An 18,446-nucleotide genomic window follows, 5' to 3' on the forward strand; every position below is an offset into this window, starting at 1 on the left:
CCCATCTACAGGCTCCAGCCTCTCCTCAGCAGGGACGTGAAGCCTCTGACGTGGCACAGGAGCCACGGGCACAGGGCTGCTGCTGGAAAAAACCCCAGCAGTAATGCAAGATAGTGTCACATTCTGTATGGCCACCTGCACCGCTGGGAGCCTGGCAAAGTGCCTCCCTGCAAAAGGCAGAGCTGGAGAAGCGAGCCAGCGAGGTGGGAAGGGAGCTGTGGGGCAGAGCTGTGGGTTACAGAGCTGCCCCCTGTTTCACAGGCAGATCGTAAAGCCCTCACACTAACCTGAGCCTCGCAGCGAGCCCACGTCCACCAGGGACCAGCCTCATGCAAGGTGTGTGGCAGCCAGGACCAGGAACCACAGCCATCTGCCAAAAATGGCTTTGCCACCCCAAATCCTGCAAGGACTCCTGCAGTTCGGTGCTCCAGGCTCGGCTTTGGTGAACGTAAATGCAAATATTTATAGTAGTCCGGGCTCTCCCATCTGCCTGCTGCTTTCTTCTCCCTGGGCAGGGGCTCACATCACGCCGCGCCGTACTCGGAGAATTCAGTGGCTCAATGCAGAAGATCTGGGAGCTGTGCTTTTACATCCCCCCAAAGAGATGACCTAGTGGGAATGTCTTTAAACAAAACTTTAGAATATTTTAAATAATAAGTTAATTCTTAATAAATATGTGCTTCAAGAAAATGATAATTATATACTGCACCTTTAAATAATGCACTTAGTTCTCTGCATTGGCTTCCATTTTGGTTTCTTGTATTGTTAAAGTGCATTAATTCAAAATAATGAACCACTTCCGCATCATTATTGTTAAAATAAATCATAACAACATTAATACGAGTCACTAAGTCACTACTATTAGTACTGCAATCTAGCAGATAACTCTATGTATTGCTCTATTTAATACTGTCCAGCAGAAGAATATAATACTTCTATTATAATCTCACAACAGCTCCAGCAGTCTTTTATGGCTGCTACCATATTAGTACAACTAAAAATGGGGAGAAGTATGAGAGACAGGGTCACAATGCCTCAGATACACATCCAGTTACGGTGTAGCCAACTGGATATAGACACACTTATATTATATGGTAAGACATCGGGTACAAAGAGGACCCTGCACACTGTGATACGAGCTGTTGTGCAGATACAACTCCTTCTCCTGCCACCACAATTTAAAGGGATTCCAACCAAACACCCTCCCTCCCCACCCACATGCAGAGAGCTGCTCACACCACAGCACTGCTCAGAGCCACCTGGATGTTGTTTCAGCCACCAAAAGGACATCAGGTTAGCTGTAGGCAACTCTCTCAATGCTACCACGGAAATTAGTAAAAAACCCCAAACAACAATAACAACCAAAAAAAAAAAAAAGAAAAAAGAAAAAGAAAAAAGACAAGAACAATGTATAAATTGTGTAGATTTTTTTTGGCAGAGAAACATCCCCAGTAACACACGATATTGTTGTGCTATTTTACTCAGCCCCTTGATCCCTTCCACTTTAAAGTCTTTACAACCTTTACCTTCCAATACAAATTGGTATGAAACTGGTGGGGAAAAGAAAAGAGCATGTATTGTTCTGTGTAAACCAGCAGTGAAAGGGTCTGCCCCCTCCCCCTTAAACCAATTTACAACCCTGCCTATTATTTAAAGGAGCTAGATATTGATCTTGAGTGATTAATAAGGCCATTCGAATTTCAAAGAGAAGCGCATGACTTCCTCAAGTACAGCAGGGATGTAGCCAATGCTGTTTACAGTACAAGAGTTGGCTAACCTCAGGAATAACTCCATATTCCTAGCTTTTTCCAATGGATGCCTCCTCTTCCATTTCCCACCACACGACCCCCACTGTGTGTCACGTTTCAAAGCTCGAGTTAAGAAAGGCAAACAGAAATGGAACTAGAAGAGGCAGCTTCCCGGTTAGATGCATTGTAACCTAATTGCTTCAATATTAAATCTCTGAGCCTCAGAAGCCCAGGCAAACCTTCAAGTACAACTGTACTTTTTGGATTCAAGTGGGAACAGAAACACGTTATTTGGCTCCTACTTCAGTTTTAAGTCTTTTCTGGTAAAACAAGACACACACGAAAAAAGTAAACCCAGAATGCACAGAAAAGACAAAAACAAAAACACAGAAAAACAATTCCCCAAAAATATACAAATTAAGGATGTGCAGACTGAGTTTGATGGCTTTTCCTCCCCCCCCCCTTCATTGTAAACACTGATGTTGCAGAAGGTTCTGGCTATTTCTAGCTAATACCTTGGTGGGCCCTGCCAGCAGTCAGCACGCTTGGATTCGGACCAGATGGCAAAACCAGAAGTAACACATTCGACAGCTTTGTCTTCAGTGTCTTAAGGGACTTTTGCACATTTGGATATTATGATAAGTTTTGAGAAACCCAACTCTGGGAAGAGAATCAACCAGGATCACCTGGCGAGAGTGAGACACAGAACCAAACACAGAGCCTACAAAGTAATCAATGTGCTTAAGCGTGGGGTTTGTAGGTTTGTTTTTACAAGCACCAGTAGGCATCCCTGCCCAAGAACACCTGAAATCCCAACTCAAAGAACAAGACAGAATGAAAGGAAACAAAAAAGCCCCCAACCAACACCACCTGATTGCCCTTTCCGGTGAGTTAGCAGAACACACAGCTGAAGTCAGAGACCAAATCTCTCCATTAGGAAAAGGCTCCAACACGGGACCAACCAACTGTTGAGAACAGTTTAAAAAAAAAAAAAAGTGAACATCTCCAAAGGATTAGAGTCTCTCTGTGTTTCAGAAACTCCCATTCGCTTCTCACTGTAAGTTGTGGAAACACATCCAAAACTCGTGGGTATTCCACGTACGGACAAGAATGAGGAGAAAGGGAGCCAAGATTGTAAAACAGAGTTTGGCACAAAACTCCCCAAGTAGATGCATGTGTATTTCTCTCTCACAAAAGGCACACATTTGGTTTCCTATCAATAATGGGAAAGATGGGATGTCATACCCTGTTACACATACAAGATTATTAACAACTTCACAAAAAGGCATTTGACTATGCTGCATCTTCCTCAGAGTTGCTTACGACATGTTAACCCCACAAACCTCTCCAGAACATGGCAGATTTGTCCTCAGCATAGACTCCTTTGTCCCTTTGTACAAACTGGAGCACAGGGAAACATCTTTTTGTGTAGTAATTGTTTTTTTTTTCCACATGTACACAGCAGGAACAGTATAAATTAGGGAGGTTAAAGATATTGCAATATTAGTTCTTTTTCTCCAAGTAATTTGAGGGCACCCAACCTTTGAATGGCTTCACACCATTCATGATCTGGCAGTACCACCAGCCATTTGGGTTCCTTTCGAGGACCTCCATGCAGACACCTTCCTGAAACCCTGCAGTCTCCTCATCCCCTTCATAGTCTGCAATGGAAACATAGATGTCCTTGAGATTGTTGTGGATGAACTGGGATTTCTCAATGGGCTTTGGCCTGACCGTGGATACAGGAATCCCATTCCTCTGGGTGGGGAGGTTGGAGGTGGTCTCCGAGCCCTCTGTACCTGCCCTCTCAGGCTGCTTTCCCTTCACCTCACCAGGCTGCGACCGTCCGTTGCTGAAGGAAGAATTCCGACGGACGGTCCTAAGATGATCTGTAGTTGTTAACGACTCGTTTCTGCGCAAGGAGCACGACAGGTTGTTATCCTTTGGTGGTGGAGACACAAACACCGACTGCGGCCTGACAGCAAGCTGCCTCACACCATTCCTCATTTTGACTGGCCCTGATGTTTTCGCAAAACCACCAGGAGGTTTGCTTGGGATGGGTGGTGTTGCACGTTTGCTCTGGTTGATGGTGTTCAAAGCCTGAACCCTCTTCTCTATCTTCTCTAAACTGTTTGACTTGTTTTCATTTTTTCTGTTCCTGGCAAATGAGGCATCAGTCTCTGCTGATGTGGTTTCTCGCTGGTTATCAGGGAGAGCCAAATAATGGGAAGGAGCCCAGCCTTCCATGTCTCCATATTTCAGGTACCACCACCCACTGGCTTGCTTTTCCAGCACTTCCACTTCTACTCCTGCTGGGAAGCAAATTTCAGAATCCTGTACCTTTTGGTATGAGTCAGTGGTCACATAGAAACATCTGGAGTCGTTTTCTTGCTCCGTTTTGGCTGGATGACTAGAACAGAAAATGCCACGGGAAGGAGCTGTAATGAGATCAGCTGAGCCCCTCCTCACAGGATCGTCTTGGTTGTCAGAAGCTGTGTGTGGGGGGCTCTCGGACTCTTCACTTCTTGAACCTTTAAGTCCACCTCTGAGTTGCCCAGTTGGCCTCAGCTGACGCCTTAAAGTGCTAATATCCATCTTTTCTTGGCTCTGAGAATCTGCCTTGTTCAGGAAGGGTTTGGGCCTAACAATTGGCTTTGCTCTAATGGAAGGACTCTGCCCAGGCTCTTTCTTCATGCCTGTTCTTGGCATGCTACGTAAGCCAACATCTGAAGCTGACCTTGGTTTGGTCTCCTCATTTCTGGAATAGTGACATTTTCCAAGATCGGGCTGGATGTTTTTGTCCATCTTGAGCTTCATGAGTGATGACTTAGGAGAGTTGGAACATGGAGAATTCTTTTGGATCAAGGAGAGAGAGGAGCTCTTCTGAGAATCTGAGTCTCCACTAGATTCCTTATTGGACAAAGTTTCTTCCACATAACGTCTGAATCCCTCATTCTCATAGATGGTCTCTTCTTCGTGAGCCACATCTTCTGAAGACTCTCCTACCTTGAATTTTGCTTTCTGAAGTGATGACACGGGAGAGGGCTTGAGAGGCTGAAACAGTCGTTTTTCAGGAGTGCCCTCTTCACGATGACTTTCACCCACTTCACACTCTGAGTCAAAGCCAAAGGCAGGCACATCATACTCAGGTTCTTCGTATTTGAGCTTGTGGGGAGAGTCTTGGTTATCTCCTGAAGAAACTGTTCCGGGAGTTGTTCCTTCTTCAGAGTCTTTTGGTTTACTGGGAGGTGCTGGGGGAGGAACTTTTGGGCGGGTTAAAGTACTGGTTCTTCTGTTTAAATTTGGCTTCTTTCTCTTATCAATGTAAGACGCTGGAGCCCATCCTTCCTTCTCTCCAATCTGCACATACCACCAGCCACCAGAATTCTTTTCTATAACCTAGGAGATGACAAGGAACATGTTACTTAGACAAAAATCTCAACTAATTGCTTTTCACTCCTTCCCTTTCAATCTAGTCCCCTGCAATAGCCAAATACTACAATATTTCCAGCTGCAGTTTTAAGACTTACCTCTGCTTTTTGTCCTCCACGAAAGCTTATGCCATCAGAGATACAGGACTGGAACTCTGCGATGGTGTAGTATTCCACTTCCACGGAGGGTGGCTCCGGTGGTTTGGGCAACTGAAAACCCTATGGCAAAGAAGTAGTTTTCTTTAATTAAACCAAAGGAACACTGGGAGGAACAGCAGTATGAAAAAACATTCCCCTTTATTCACTAAAGCTCTTCCTTCTTCCTGTGCTACTTCCTAATGATAACTTCCCAGTTCTCAAAAGTGGAAGCTGATGTATTGAGATGGGCCACAAGAGAGAAGCCTTTCAAAATATACACTGTTTGTGCCGCCTTCACCAGCTATTAAAACTGTGATAATCTTTAACTGAACAGTAAAACATTTTACTGATAGGCCATAAAGCGTGAGCTGCCATTCCAGTCGCAGTAACAACAGCCCATTTACTCTCAGATTTTGTTCAGAAAGGCTCAGTTTTGGATGGCTTGCCACAACTGCAGAAAATTGCATTGCAACAGGTCCCTAATAGGTCCTGCCTAACATCAAATATGCTACCTTAAAATCTAATCCTAATGAATTATTGCTCTTTGTCTGCTGCTGGATTTTTAAACAATCTGAGTATTTGTTATAGCAAAAAGCAAGGATAATATCATAGACCCCTATGAAGAGCTTTGCTCAGCTAGAGTGAGAAATAAAGGAATTTACTATAGGATCAGAAGATGTCAGTTCCTCCCCATACCAGATTCAGAATCTCTGTTCAATCCCAACACAACCTGCATTTAAATTTTATAGAGGCTCCACGAGAAGCAGGACACTGCTATTTACAGCCATTCTGGCAGCATACCAGACTCCTCTAAAAGCTAAGTGCCTTTACATTAAGCTGTCACATTTTAGAGTTTGTTACAATTATTTTTTCAGTTGATAAATGGGAAAAGAGTCTTTTCAAGGGTTGCAGTATTGAAAGCTTTTCAGATTAGCACATTGCTCATCTACAAAACAACCAGATAACGGTAAAGCTTCCCAGCTTCTGCACTTCACTGCTTATGGTTCTAACACAAGACCTGCAGTACATCAGCATCTCCTGAACACAGGTCAGACCCGCCACAGACCGACACAGGACAGCTAAAGACACAAAATGATCCTAGGCCATTAAAGGGAGAAAGGCAAATTGCATACTGTGTTTTATTCACACGCTCCTCCATCTCCAAGGTTTCCTCAGTGCAACTAACGATCCGCGTTTCATCACGCACAGCATGTGGCATTTCACAGAGGATGCATCCCTGCACCTTAGGAATCATGTCTAACATTGCTATAATTGGATGTTTCTACACTATAAATGCTGAAATACAGCAGAAGTGCAGCATAATAAAATGCCTTCAGATAATAGGATGGTTTGGATTAAATGAAGGTAATTGGAAACAGCAGACTTGTTCAGGGTTTCACATATATTATCATTGTTATTTTTAGCATGGGATTAAGTGTAGTAGTCTTGCCAAAACAAATTCTAATTGAAAATAATGCAAAGAGAAATAGGAAGAAAATGCCAATGTGCTATTCATCTACTTTGTTAAGAGGCATCTCAGATGACACAGAAGAATTACAAGTCTCACGCTGCTCATGAAGGGTATAGCAAAGATCAAACATTATGTATTGCATAGTTCTAAATAAGTTATTAGCATGAGTTTTGTGTAAATAGATTACTGAGTAGTTCCTATCTGAAGATGACAGTCCTAATCTCAAATTGATACCAACTTCCAGAATTCTAGCTTTGAGGATCAACAGTCACAGGAGGTCTCATTCCTGTAGTATGTGTCCTTCCATAAGATCCCAAGTCACGTTAAAGGTACACAAGAGTGAAGCTCAGCCACCTCAAAGATGGCAGCAACGGAAGGAGGGGAGATGTTCCCAGTTGTTAAAGACAAGAGAAGGTCAAAAGATCCAGTCTGGACTAAAGATACCCAGAGGAACTTTAAACCCTCTCAGTCAGCCAAATGGGCTTAGGATGTTCTCCCTTCTGTTCAATATTTTCTTAGTTGGGTCAGTATTTTGAAAAACACAAAACCCCAATTAACATTATCATGTCCAGAGGCCTGCTCAACACTTAAACAATAAAATGAAGAGGCATGCAAATAAAGGATCTCTCAGATACCCCTCACACCTTCTACAGCTGTAGCAAGCCTTACAAAGCACCCACACACCCACCCCACTGCTAACATATACCATAAACCAGTACAAACCAGACTGGATTCTCTTCGTGGGGGTGGCCTTGTTCTTAGATTTGGAGAACCTGTGCAGGAAAGGGAGAGGGGACAGTTAACTGTACGTACTGCTAAACACATTCTTCAGCAGCTCTCTGCTGTTACACAGTTTGAGAATATTAGAAGTCAGTATTTGCAATATTTAAGGCATCTCTATGAAACAAGATAGGAAACTATGAGGGTATATTAGAAATACCAAGGTAGCTTAGCTATTCATCTCAGCTAAGCCAGCAAATTTAAGAGGAAATCACTGCCAGAAAGTAGTGGATTGTATTTTCTGTTGGAACTGACCAGCTCCATTGGAGATTGGCCAGCAGAGAATTGGCCTAATATCTACTTTTCCCCCCAGCAGTAAAAGTAATCCACTAAATTAATAACACTCACACTGTCCTCTATCATAGTATCTTGCCATTCCTTGCACAGACTAGCGTTAGCATCTGCATTTTGTAGATGAAGTAGTAAAACCACCATAGCAACTTGCCCTCAAGAAAAGAGCAGAACACATGCAAGAGAAGAGAATTGGTGGTCTCCTTGATTTTAACACACCATCACATCATCTGCATTACTGGGGGTGGGGAGCACATTTTAGAGTGTACAAAAGGAAAAAAAAAATCTTATTTGGGAAGAAAAAAAAAAAAAAAAGGAAAGGAGAAGCATATGGCTAAGATAAAGAAGAACCAGTCAGCCCTCATGTAGAGGGAAGTTAAATTTCATAACCACTAATGAAGGACCATGTCTTAGAGTCCCTGCAGACAATGCAAAGATCTGCTCATGTGGACTCAGTTTTAAGTTCGGGGCACATAGAACTTTAGCTGATAGGCAATGTCAGCCCTGAAAGGTAAAAAACCCAAGAATTCATTGCAAGCTAGTGGAAATCCAGACTACGTTACTGCCTTACTTATTTGAGCTCTTTGTGGTGCTATCCTTGCTATGGCTGGGGATCCCTGGGCCAGTTTGGAAGCCTGCTTGTCTGGGGCCATCATGGCATTGCCATTAGAGTCATTGCACAGGATGGGCAGACTGATTTCCTTCTTGGTGATATGGGTTTCTGCAGTCTCGTTTTCTGCTTGAGTTTCCTTGTCAGTGGACGATTTCTTGTTCAGCAGGTTACTGATCTCCATGATGTTTCCTATGATTTCCACTGGCCCAGTTAGGTTCTTTTTTCTAGATGGAAGATCATCTTTAGCCTTCTTCAGATATGAAGCTGGGGCCCAGCCCTCTTTGCCTAGATACCTGCAGATACAAAAGGAAACATCATCACATCAAACACAGCTTTCTCACACATTTCAGGTATAACAGCTTAGGCAAAAGTGATAGGTGACAACATAAAACAAATTTTGCAGCTCTCAGATAAGCTTTTGTGGTCTCTATTCATTACCTATTGATTAGATACCTCAAAGTTAGCTGAGCTAGCAGTGAACTGTGAACTGCTGTTTAAAGCCACTTATCCTAAGGAAGGAGTCTCTCTGGATAAGAAATACAGTTACTCACAAGGTAAAGGGCTTTGCCGGTTTGTTTTATGCCACTCTTAGACAGTACAAACTCAGTATTTTCCCATACAGCAAAGAGGCAACCCAGCAAGTAAAATATTTTAATAGTTTTAATACTTCCTAGTGGCAGCTCAAAATGGAAAAGAGCTAAAATAAGGGTGTACAGAGCCCCTCCATCTGCAGTTTATAAGGCCCCTGTGCAAACCTCCCCTCTTGCAATTACAATAACGAACACTACCCCTCCTCCCACAGCTCCCAGTCCTATACAATCAGCTCATGTACCCAGACAATTATGGAGAATATGGGACTCAAACCACTGCAGCTTCCTCTAGCAACGACAAGGCTGAGAAACAATTTGACTAAGGAAAAATGGCTTTGATGAAGACTCATTTTCCTGAACAACCTAGGGGCTATTTGAAGAAATAAACTGGGAAATCTGAACAGACACCTGAAGCCAGTATGTGTTCCCGGAGCACCAGCCTGAGCTGCTCATGCTATACTTCAGACTGAAGTCATTCTTCCACAACTGGGCTTTTGGGAAGATGGTTTTTCTAACTCCTGCCATTCCTAACACCTCAGCAGGGACTTCAGATTACAATCAGGCTCCAGGGAGGACCACGTGGATGAACTCTGCTTTCCCTAATGAAACCCTAACTTGCTACAGAGTGAGTCACTGAAACCCTTTTCTCTTTAATCTCCCAAGATACCCAAAGCAGGCGCTTGAACTCTAAGTGGGAAAGCAGACACTATTAAAATCCTGGTGCTCAGGAAATACAAAGGTTAAAGGAGTAGGGCTCTAAGGCTCGTTAAGGAAAATGGAGACTCATTAGACACCAGAGGAAGGAGCTGGGGAGGAGGGGAAAACATCAGCAAATCGTTCCCCAGAAGATGAGTAACTTTGTTATGCCAACACTTGGATTCTGAGATTTGCAGTGATATTTCTGCACCAGGGTACACCCTGGGCTCGTTCACAACATCCAGACACAAGAGTGGCACTGGGACTTTATGGGGAGAAGAGGAAAATGCAGTGTAGGCTTGTTTCCCTTGGCTTCTTCATTACTCTTCCCTTTCAAGAGGAAATACAGTTGCTGTACTTCTAGCAGTGACCACAAGGACCTTCCTTGTCTAAAAAGGTCCCAAATCTTGCCTTTTCCTCCCCTCGCATCTATGTCAGGCAGGACATTAGAGATGCTGCTTCTCCGTATATACCTGCCTTCTGTCGCACACAAAGACAAAGATATGGGATTTCCCCTGCTCAGAGTTCAGTGACATGTTTGTCCCAGGATTCTGGTATCAAAGGAAAGCATCCCAACAGCTCTGAAATTTGTTTACTGCATGGAGACTAAAAAGCAGCAAAATGGTAATGGCTTGATTAGGCTTCCAACAGACTCACAGCATCCAGCCACTGATACTATGTCAAGATGCAATTTGGATTTACACATACCTGTCCCCTTTGAGGCTTTTCTGATAAGCCTCAAACTAAGTCAGAAAACAAAGAAAGGCCTCAATATGTGCCAGATCCCCTGTTGTGGCAAGGCACCCCTCTGCCATTTTCAAGTTCTCAAGACTTTTGGCTTCACCCCCTTTTGCAGCAGATGGCCCTTTTGCAGAGCTACTGACCAGTGCTTTCTACTGCCTGTACATCAGGGAAGTTTTTTTAAAGGATGTTTATAACTTTACATGATCTGGAGATGTAAAGGTTTTCATTTGTAAGAAAGCCACACTGGCCAATGCACTGAGCACTCCAGTTCCAAAGATTACTTTCAACAGTGCTTGATTGTGCAAAGTCAGCAAAGAAAAAACAGTTTACATCCATCTTAGTTTGTGGGAGACTTAACATGTTTAAGATCAGAAAGGCAGCCACAGGCAGGTTCTGTACTGGCTCGTTAGTTCTCCTGCCAACTGTACGTATTTGGATCAGCCCATATAACCCCGCTGCTTCAGACACCTCTGATCTCACATAGTTTCTCCCAATGAATAGTAGCAGCAATAGCTGGACAGTCAATAACTCTGGGCAACATACCCTCAGTAGAGAGGCTGTTGCTGGTTATTTCTTCCTCCGAGTTACTAAATTCAACCTGAAGTTAATGCTGAGCAGTAGCTGCCAGCAGCTGCCAGTTTATTTGTGCAACTTCACAAATAAAAGCTACTTATGTAAGTCAAACAGGCTTACATTTTTCACCTTAGTCCTTGAACTCGGCAATCTCAAAGCCCTTTGCAAACATCACCTTACAAGACTACTTGAGCTCCCCATTTTATAGGTGAAAGAACTAGGGCAACTGCTAATCAGCTCCAGAGACGTCCTGAACTGGTAATGATCTCCATTTCACATCTAAGAGTTAAATCACAAGTATTTTTCCTTCGTTCATATTGACCACCTACAGGAAACATTTCAAACCCCATCACAGATTCCTCCTTATTTCAGTGCCACCAGCACCACCCAACTGCACTTCATTCACATGGGCTGAGGCTCAGAACAAACCACAAAATGAGGACACAGGCAAATAACAAAATGCTTTACTTAGCATATTGCTACTTACTCAGCCTGCAATTCACTTGGGCACCATGACATTACTTCCAAGTGACAGTAGTTCAGCTAAATAATAGATGCTAATGCTGGCTATGATGATACCAGGAAGCACACACATCCATTGAACTCAGTAGAACAGTAAGAAGGATCCCAGGTCAGAGCCTTCCTTTCACTTCTCTAGAGTCCCAATGATTATTTTTTAAGTAGTCATAATGCACATAGGGCAAAAGACACCAATATTGCCTATAGTTTCTATAGCATTGAATTGGGAGGGTTGCAGAATTAGGTGCGCTGATTTTGTTCTTCAGTGATTCAAAAACCCTCCCTGTTTATATTACATGAAGGAAAAAATGGATTCAAACCATAGGAATGTTAAAAAAAAAAAAAAAGTCAGAAGTGCCTCTGTGAGTCTGAGAGTCACATCTGCTTTCCAGCTCCAGAGCACTGGAATTACTCCAGAGGGAAGCAAACTAGGGAAAAAAAAAAAAAAGAAGAAAAAAAAAGAAAAAGAAAATGGACAGGAAATGAGGATCAGCACATGGCCGGGAATTTGGGGAAATTACATATTTAAGGTGGAACAAGCTAATGTCTTTAAGGTGGATTCCATTTGCAAGCTGCTGGATTTGTTTTTATTTCTACATATTGATGTGTGTGTTTGGTCTCTGTTACCCAAGCCCAGCAGACAACAAGGCAGCAGGATTCAACTACAGTCTCTTCCTACTCCCTCTCCCCTCAAACTCACTGCCGGAGGAGTGGCTTCTTTTAAGGCACTTAGTAGTCAGAAAAGCATATTTCTGCAGAAGAGGAATCCTTCTCTGAGCGGTACCTAACAGCATTCAGAGCAGCTTAAAAACAAAAAAGAGCACAAGAAGTTGAAGCACAAGAAGCCCAGGCTGCAAAGGACCAGCCTGAAGGGATGGGTCCTTGCACTGCAATTTACAAAAGTGTTGCCCATGGAGACAAAAAACACCACCCTGTTTCCAAGAGCAGTTGAATCCTTCAGGAAGACTGCAGCACAGCAGACGATGGCTGACACCCAACACATATGGGGAGCACCTAACCCACCTTTCAACAAGAGGAGGGGTTGCTCAACTCAAAATGCCTCTTGCAGAAAGGCCCAGGGCATGCTGCATTCCCCAGCTACCATGGGGTCGCTGGGGCATCCACTGTCCTTCCAGCAGATCACCACAAAGGAGCCACTGAAGCCACTGCAGCAAGTGTCAGTGCCCACCAGAATGCTCTTCTGCTATCAAGGAAAATGTGTGTTTTGGGTTGGCCCAAAGGAGTGCGTGAAGGCAAAAAAAAAAAAAAAGAAATGCTGCTTATTATAGAAGCATTAACCTACAGCAGTAAAAAGGCTGCACTTCAGAAGGATAACACCAAAATAAACTGAAGATGTCTTGCAAGGTTTCTCCCCTCAGAAAACCGATGTGCTCTCAATTCCTCTATCTGCAACTTTGGATTCCACTTCTCTGAATGATTAAAGGAGAAAAAAAATGTGACCTGACCAAACCCAGGAATTTTTAAGTTCCTCCTATGTAGAGTGCTTTTCTGGCTCCACTGGTATCTTTATTAGCCTGTTCTCTCTATGGAAGCATTAGGTAGAAGGAAAAAAGAATTAAAAATCAGTTTTTTAAGAAAGGAATGTCAAGAAAAACAACAACATTGCTTCAGTCAGCATCATCATAGTCCTCATTCATAGCTGGTAAATCAAGCAGAATCCAAAGCAAGTTATAGCTTGGGGAGGGAAAGGGGAAAAAATAATCACTATAATTACAGGCTGAATGGAAAATGATGACTAGATGAGATGTTTTGTACTGCCCGAGAGATAAATCTCTGTTTTTAAGCTACCTGTTTAATGAGAAGTGGGATGTCACAGCACTGCTGGATTTACACAGATACAAAATAAGGGGTAGAATCACGAAACAACAATAAAACCCAAGCATGTGAACCTACACAGAGAAATTAAGTACTCATCCCGATACCTTGTACCACTATCCAAGGCATCTAGCCCATGTTCTCCCCATAAGTATTTAAAAAGGGGATTTTTAAGTTGCAAGTTTCCTCTGTTACTGCTGTTTCAAATACATAACAAGGTTGGATACACAATAACTTCACCTGCCCTTAGAATCCAGTCCCTCTACATTAGTAACATCTGATGTGGACAGGCATTAATCAGGCAAATTAGTCGAAACCATTGATAGGCTTGAAAAAGGCTTATAGCCAGCAAACTGATCTCTTATATCCCTGAAAACAGCACTACCTGTCCCAAACAGCACAAGAGATCAGCCTTTCAGCATTGCTATAAACAGACTTAATTGTGTTGCAAAATAACTCTTACACTGGAAACACATTAAAATTACACACAACAGAAAGCCTTGTTAGGTCTCACAGATCTTAAATCAGATATGGTCTTTTAACTTGAAGGAAGAAAAAAATAAATCTACAAGTTCAGGAATTTCCCCCATGGAATGGTCCACAGCTTTTGCAGACACTGCAGTGTTACTTTAATCACCATTGTAATGTATTAGCCTTTTCTTTACATTTCTTCAAGAGGCATTATGAACAATTTGGGCTTCTTTGCCCAGATACAGAATTATTTAAACACTAACGTTAAGCGAATGACCAGAAAAGCTCATTGTCACAGGTTCTGCAGCAATCTGGCTGCACAGCTTCTTTACCTTATGTACCACCATCCTTCCAGGTTCTTTTGGATGACCTCCACGGTGACCCCTTTTTCGAACCCAATCTCATCCTTCCCCTGGCTGGCGTACGGCTGGATAGTGACATATTTCTCTTCTAGTGAAGGGAGAAAAGGCAACATCAGTTAGGGTCAGAATTAGTCCAGCTGTTTTTCTGTTCTGCTTCCTTTTAAACTGTTGTGCAGTGATTACGTGGAGCCATTACAAAAGGCGGAGCCCTGCTCAGGGGCCCACTGATTATTTATGCTGACGACATGATAGATAATCAGCCCCTTGCCACTACCCTGCTGCTGATAATCACAAAGTGTTTCCATGCCAATAATGACACAAAGTCCCCAGAGAAATCCCCCAACCCCCCCCTTCTTCCCGCCCCCCTCCAAAGTTCCTCGAGCGGGTAAGGGAGAGGATTTGAAGCTGGACTTAACTCCCATACTGTAACTTGACAGAATCGACCCGGCTGCCAAATCAGCCAAGCGTCACCATGGGAGCTCCAGCCAGTTGGCTCTTTCGAACACGCACACGGCTGCACGGAGCATCGTGTTACTGAAACCCCAGCCCTGCATCCCCAGAGGGACCGATCCTCCCCAGCACGGAGGGGGCTGGCCCAGCACGCTGCTCTCCTTGCACCTCTCCGACACTGTGGGTCTACAGCAACGGGCTTGAAACAGCATTGAAAGAGTGAGAGAATGATAGAAGGGTTTTGCATTTCACAGGAGAACGTACAGCATCTTGCATTCATGGGGTTTGAAGTGTTTTGCAAACACGCTTTTGCTAGACCTTCACTCCAGAGAAATACCCGGGTGGCAGTGGTAAAGGAGGGCCAGAACTAAGACACACACTTCAAAAGCACAGGCTACATTTCAAGTATGGTGTTTGAGCCAAAAACTTAGCATCCCTACTCATCTCCAGCAGCTAACCCCTTCCCAGCTGGGCAGAGGAGGACAGACTGATTGAGAGCAAGCCAACAAGCAGAGCAGAAAAGACACTTTCACAGCATCTTCCTCCACCCACCAGGAGTCATTTACTGCAGCATCTCCACACTCAAGGTCAACCTTTTCCTCTGTCAGCTTAAAAAAAAAATTACAACTGGCACTGAAAACGTGGACTGCCAGCCTTGCTCTGCAGCAGCAGCCACGGAAAGTGTTAGCAAACCCCTCTCCTGAACCCAAGCTGCAGTGCATGTAACAGCATGAGGCTCTGTGGCTGGATCAAAGGCAGGGCAGGCAAGCAATAAAGCGCACCCCAACCAGCCTTCCCAGCACTTTCTACTGGCAGCCACAACAAGGCACAGCCAGGAACAAATACAGGGCTGTCAGTGCACGGGAATGGGCAGGAAATTAAGTGAATCCAGAGCTCCCAATCGCTGCAAAACAAAGGAGCTGCGGAAAGGTTGCAGCAGCTCGAGGCAATCGCTCTTTCGGAGGGAGTGAAGCAGACCCGAGCATCTGTTTGGTTTTGTGGCTCAACTGTATTTTGTTGCTGGGTGAAGCATGGAAACTTTAAAGAAAAAAAAAAAAACAAAACACCTTACTGAGACAAAGTAAGAAATAGTACCTCAGAAAGGGGGAAAAATGTTGGCAGAGCATCTGATGGCAGAAAACTCAGCAAAGCCACATCTCTGAAGTCAACTTTCCTCAACAGGTCACATTTGGATCCTTCTAATTCTGATGGGGTAAAACCCTGTCAAAACCTTTGCCTCCAAGAGGCAAATACTCTCTCCTGCTCTCCCCTAGGAAGGCTGCTTTAGCTGTTTTATCACTGTTAAGGAATTCCAGCTGGTTTGTAATTAGCACCATCAGGAGACAACACCTTCCCCACAGAAATACTCTGCTGCAAGATGGGGCCTGATGGATGAAACCCAGCTAATGAAACCTGGCTTCCAAGTGACAGGACAGTTTTCCTAGCTGGACTTCTGCTTTGTGTGGTGAAGGCAGACTCATTTTTCCTCTATTTCAAGCGAGTGCTGCTGAAGGAGTTATGTGCCCAGTTTCCACTGCATGCACAGCCCCAAGCACTAAACTAAACTGCAGATCTCGGGGAAGCTAGAGCTTGTCCCTCAAAGGAGAGGGCCAAGGGAAAGTCCAGGTGTGCAGAGCTGCAGCTCTGTACAGACACATTGCTTCAGACACTCCCAGGGATGTTTCTAGGACAGCAATAAAGAGCTAAGCCATGTGCTTGCTGAGCACTGAAGGAAGGCCCTGCTTTGTCACTCCCCCATATCGAAGCCTGGGTTATAAAGCAGCTATCTGTGTTCACCCTTACCACTACAGCTACAACAGAAGTTTCTCTGTTTATCCTGCTTTTCCTCCACATAAACAGCAGTCCCTGCTGCAGCTAAAGCCAGCTATTCAGCTCCTCTTGCTGGGCAGAGTGGTCTCACTCTTCAGGGGTGCCACCTCCCCCCTTCTGCAGGGGACAGGCTGGGGGGCCACAAGTCAGGTGCTCGCTCCTGGATTTCAATACAGATTTCCAAACTCCTGCTCCAGCAGGACTTCTCCTGTGTGAGGGATTGAGGCAGTGGTCATCCATCAACCTCAACAGCATTTCTGAGTCTGAACATTCAAGGGAAATCAAAGTTTGGGGTGAGGGTCCTTTGCAAACTATGATGCAATCACCTTCCAAACATTAGACCCCTTCCTCCCTGACACAAACCCCCTCTTCTCCATCCCAAATACAGATGAGTGGTTTCCCAGGGAAAAAGAACAACAGTTCACACAAGTGACTATGACAGCCAGCAACTTCTGCAAACACAATTTCTGGGCCTGCAGCTATGCATGTGGGCATGCATGACCTTCTCATTACTGCCTTCCTCCCAGCCACCAATTCCAGGATGGCCCTCCCAGTTAGTTCCAAGGAAAGGCAGGAGAGCAGAGTATTCTCCAGCTCCTCTCATTCTGGCTGAAACAGGCCAAGAAAGAACTGATCACGCTGTTGAAATGGCACGCTGAAAAAGCAGCTGTCAGCTGCATGGAAAAGCCACATCCTCAGCTGAGAGCTTCAGCCTCTTTCCTGAGCTTGTCTCCGCTGTTCAGGTTTACTGAGGAGAGAGACTGCTCTTGAGCAGTGCCCTGTCCCCAGAATATTGAGATAATACTGTGTCTTTGAGATTTTGTGTGTTGCTGCTCTCCCCTTGCTGCCCTGCACACACCACACTCTGAATGCCCAGAGACACCGGCCACCTCTAGACACTGAAACACCGAGTTGCTAAGGAGGATGGAGCCCTTTCCAAGTACTGTGACACCGGGATGCACAGCTGAGACTGGTGGGCTTTCCTGAGCTGACACTGGCTTAGCCTGTCCATAAGCACCTCTGTTGCTTAGATCTTCAATCTTGTGGCTTTCAATTCAAGATTACTGCTCTTTGCAAGGAGAGACTTCAGGTGATTCTTCCCTACACAGCAGAAGGAGAAAAAGAGCCTGAATGGATGTAGGAAGGAAAGAAGGGGGGAAAAAAAAGTTCTTTCACGATGGAAGACAACCAAAATAGTATTAAAAAATCACTTAGGAAAGAGGGTCCTACAATATTCTTGTTTAGCAGTTCTATTTTTAAGCCTACAGATCAAAAACAGGAAGCCACCATTAGAATTTCCCCTTGCAAAGTGCTTTCACAGCAAAAATTACAGCCATTCCCAAGATTACACACGTTGGGTTTCTTTCAGTGGTGCAGGGGATACCACAAACATACATGAGGTTTGTAAGTCAAACAGTATTCTGGAGATACCAGCCCCCTTACAGCCAAAGTGTAATTCTGTCTTGCTTCTCAAAGACTATCTCCAGCCAGTGGATGTTTTGTATAAAGCAAAATTTGCTGAAGGGAGCAGCAGAGCTTCCAGGGGATGTGCCACTTAAGAGGATTGATGCAGCATTCAACATATCAGGTTACTATTCAAAAGTCTTTAGGAGAAGGTATTTGACACTTCACCAATGATACATAAAGTTACTGGGAAGACTTAGCACAGATGAGTGGTTCCATGAGAGAATCAGCAGAGCATCAGCCAGTAGAAAGACACTGCTCTGAGTTACCCTGACAAATCTGAGCTATCATGCGGGTTTCAATTCAGACACTACAATAGGCAATGGTATAAAACACAAGTCAGTGAACCATCCCAGACCTATCCAAGTTGTATGTCCAAATCTACACCGAATACAAAAGTGCTTAATTTTGATTCACTAAGTTTTGACTTAACAATTAC

At 44.1% G+C, this 18,446-nt stretch overlaps 1 protein-coding gene across 6 annotated transcripts in view; it reads right to left on the minus strand.

Moving 5' to 3' along the window:
- Positions 1–1,407: 1,407 nt before the first annotated feature.
- Positions 1,408–18,446, minus strand: part of SH3PXD2A (SH3 and PX domains 2A) — a 271,290-nt gene continuing 254,251 nt past the window's right edge. For all 6 annotated transcript variants that reach the window (XM_014959796.1, XM_014959806.1, XM_014959787.1 and 3 more), the window contains 5 exons: positions 14,234–14,351; positions 8,431–8,765; positions 7,512–7,561; positions 5,279–5,398; positions 1,408–5,147 (listed from right to left, as the gene is read on the minus strand). In XM_014959796.1, the coding sequence (XP_014815282.1) occupies positions 3,252–5,147; positions 5,279–5,398; positions 7,512–7,561; positions 8,431–8,765; positions 14,234–14,351 (2,519 nt within the window). In that variant the 3' untranslated portion in view covers positions 1,408–3,251. The remainder of the gene's footprint in view (positions 5,148–5,278; positions 5,399–7,511; positions 7,562–8,430; positions 8,766–14,233; positions 14,352–18,446) is intronic.

The sequence above is a fragment of the Calidris pugnax genome, unplaced genomic scaffold (assembly GCF_001431845.1).
Source record: "Calidris pugnax isolate Ruff unplaced genomic scaffold, ASM143184v1 scaffold4, whole genome shotgun sequence".
Taxonomy (NCBI): domain Eukaryota; kingdom Metazoa; phylum Chordata; class Aves; order Charadriiformes; family Scolopacidae; genus Calidris; species Calidris pugnax.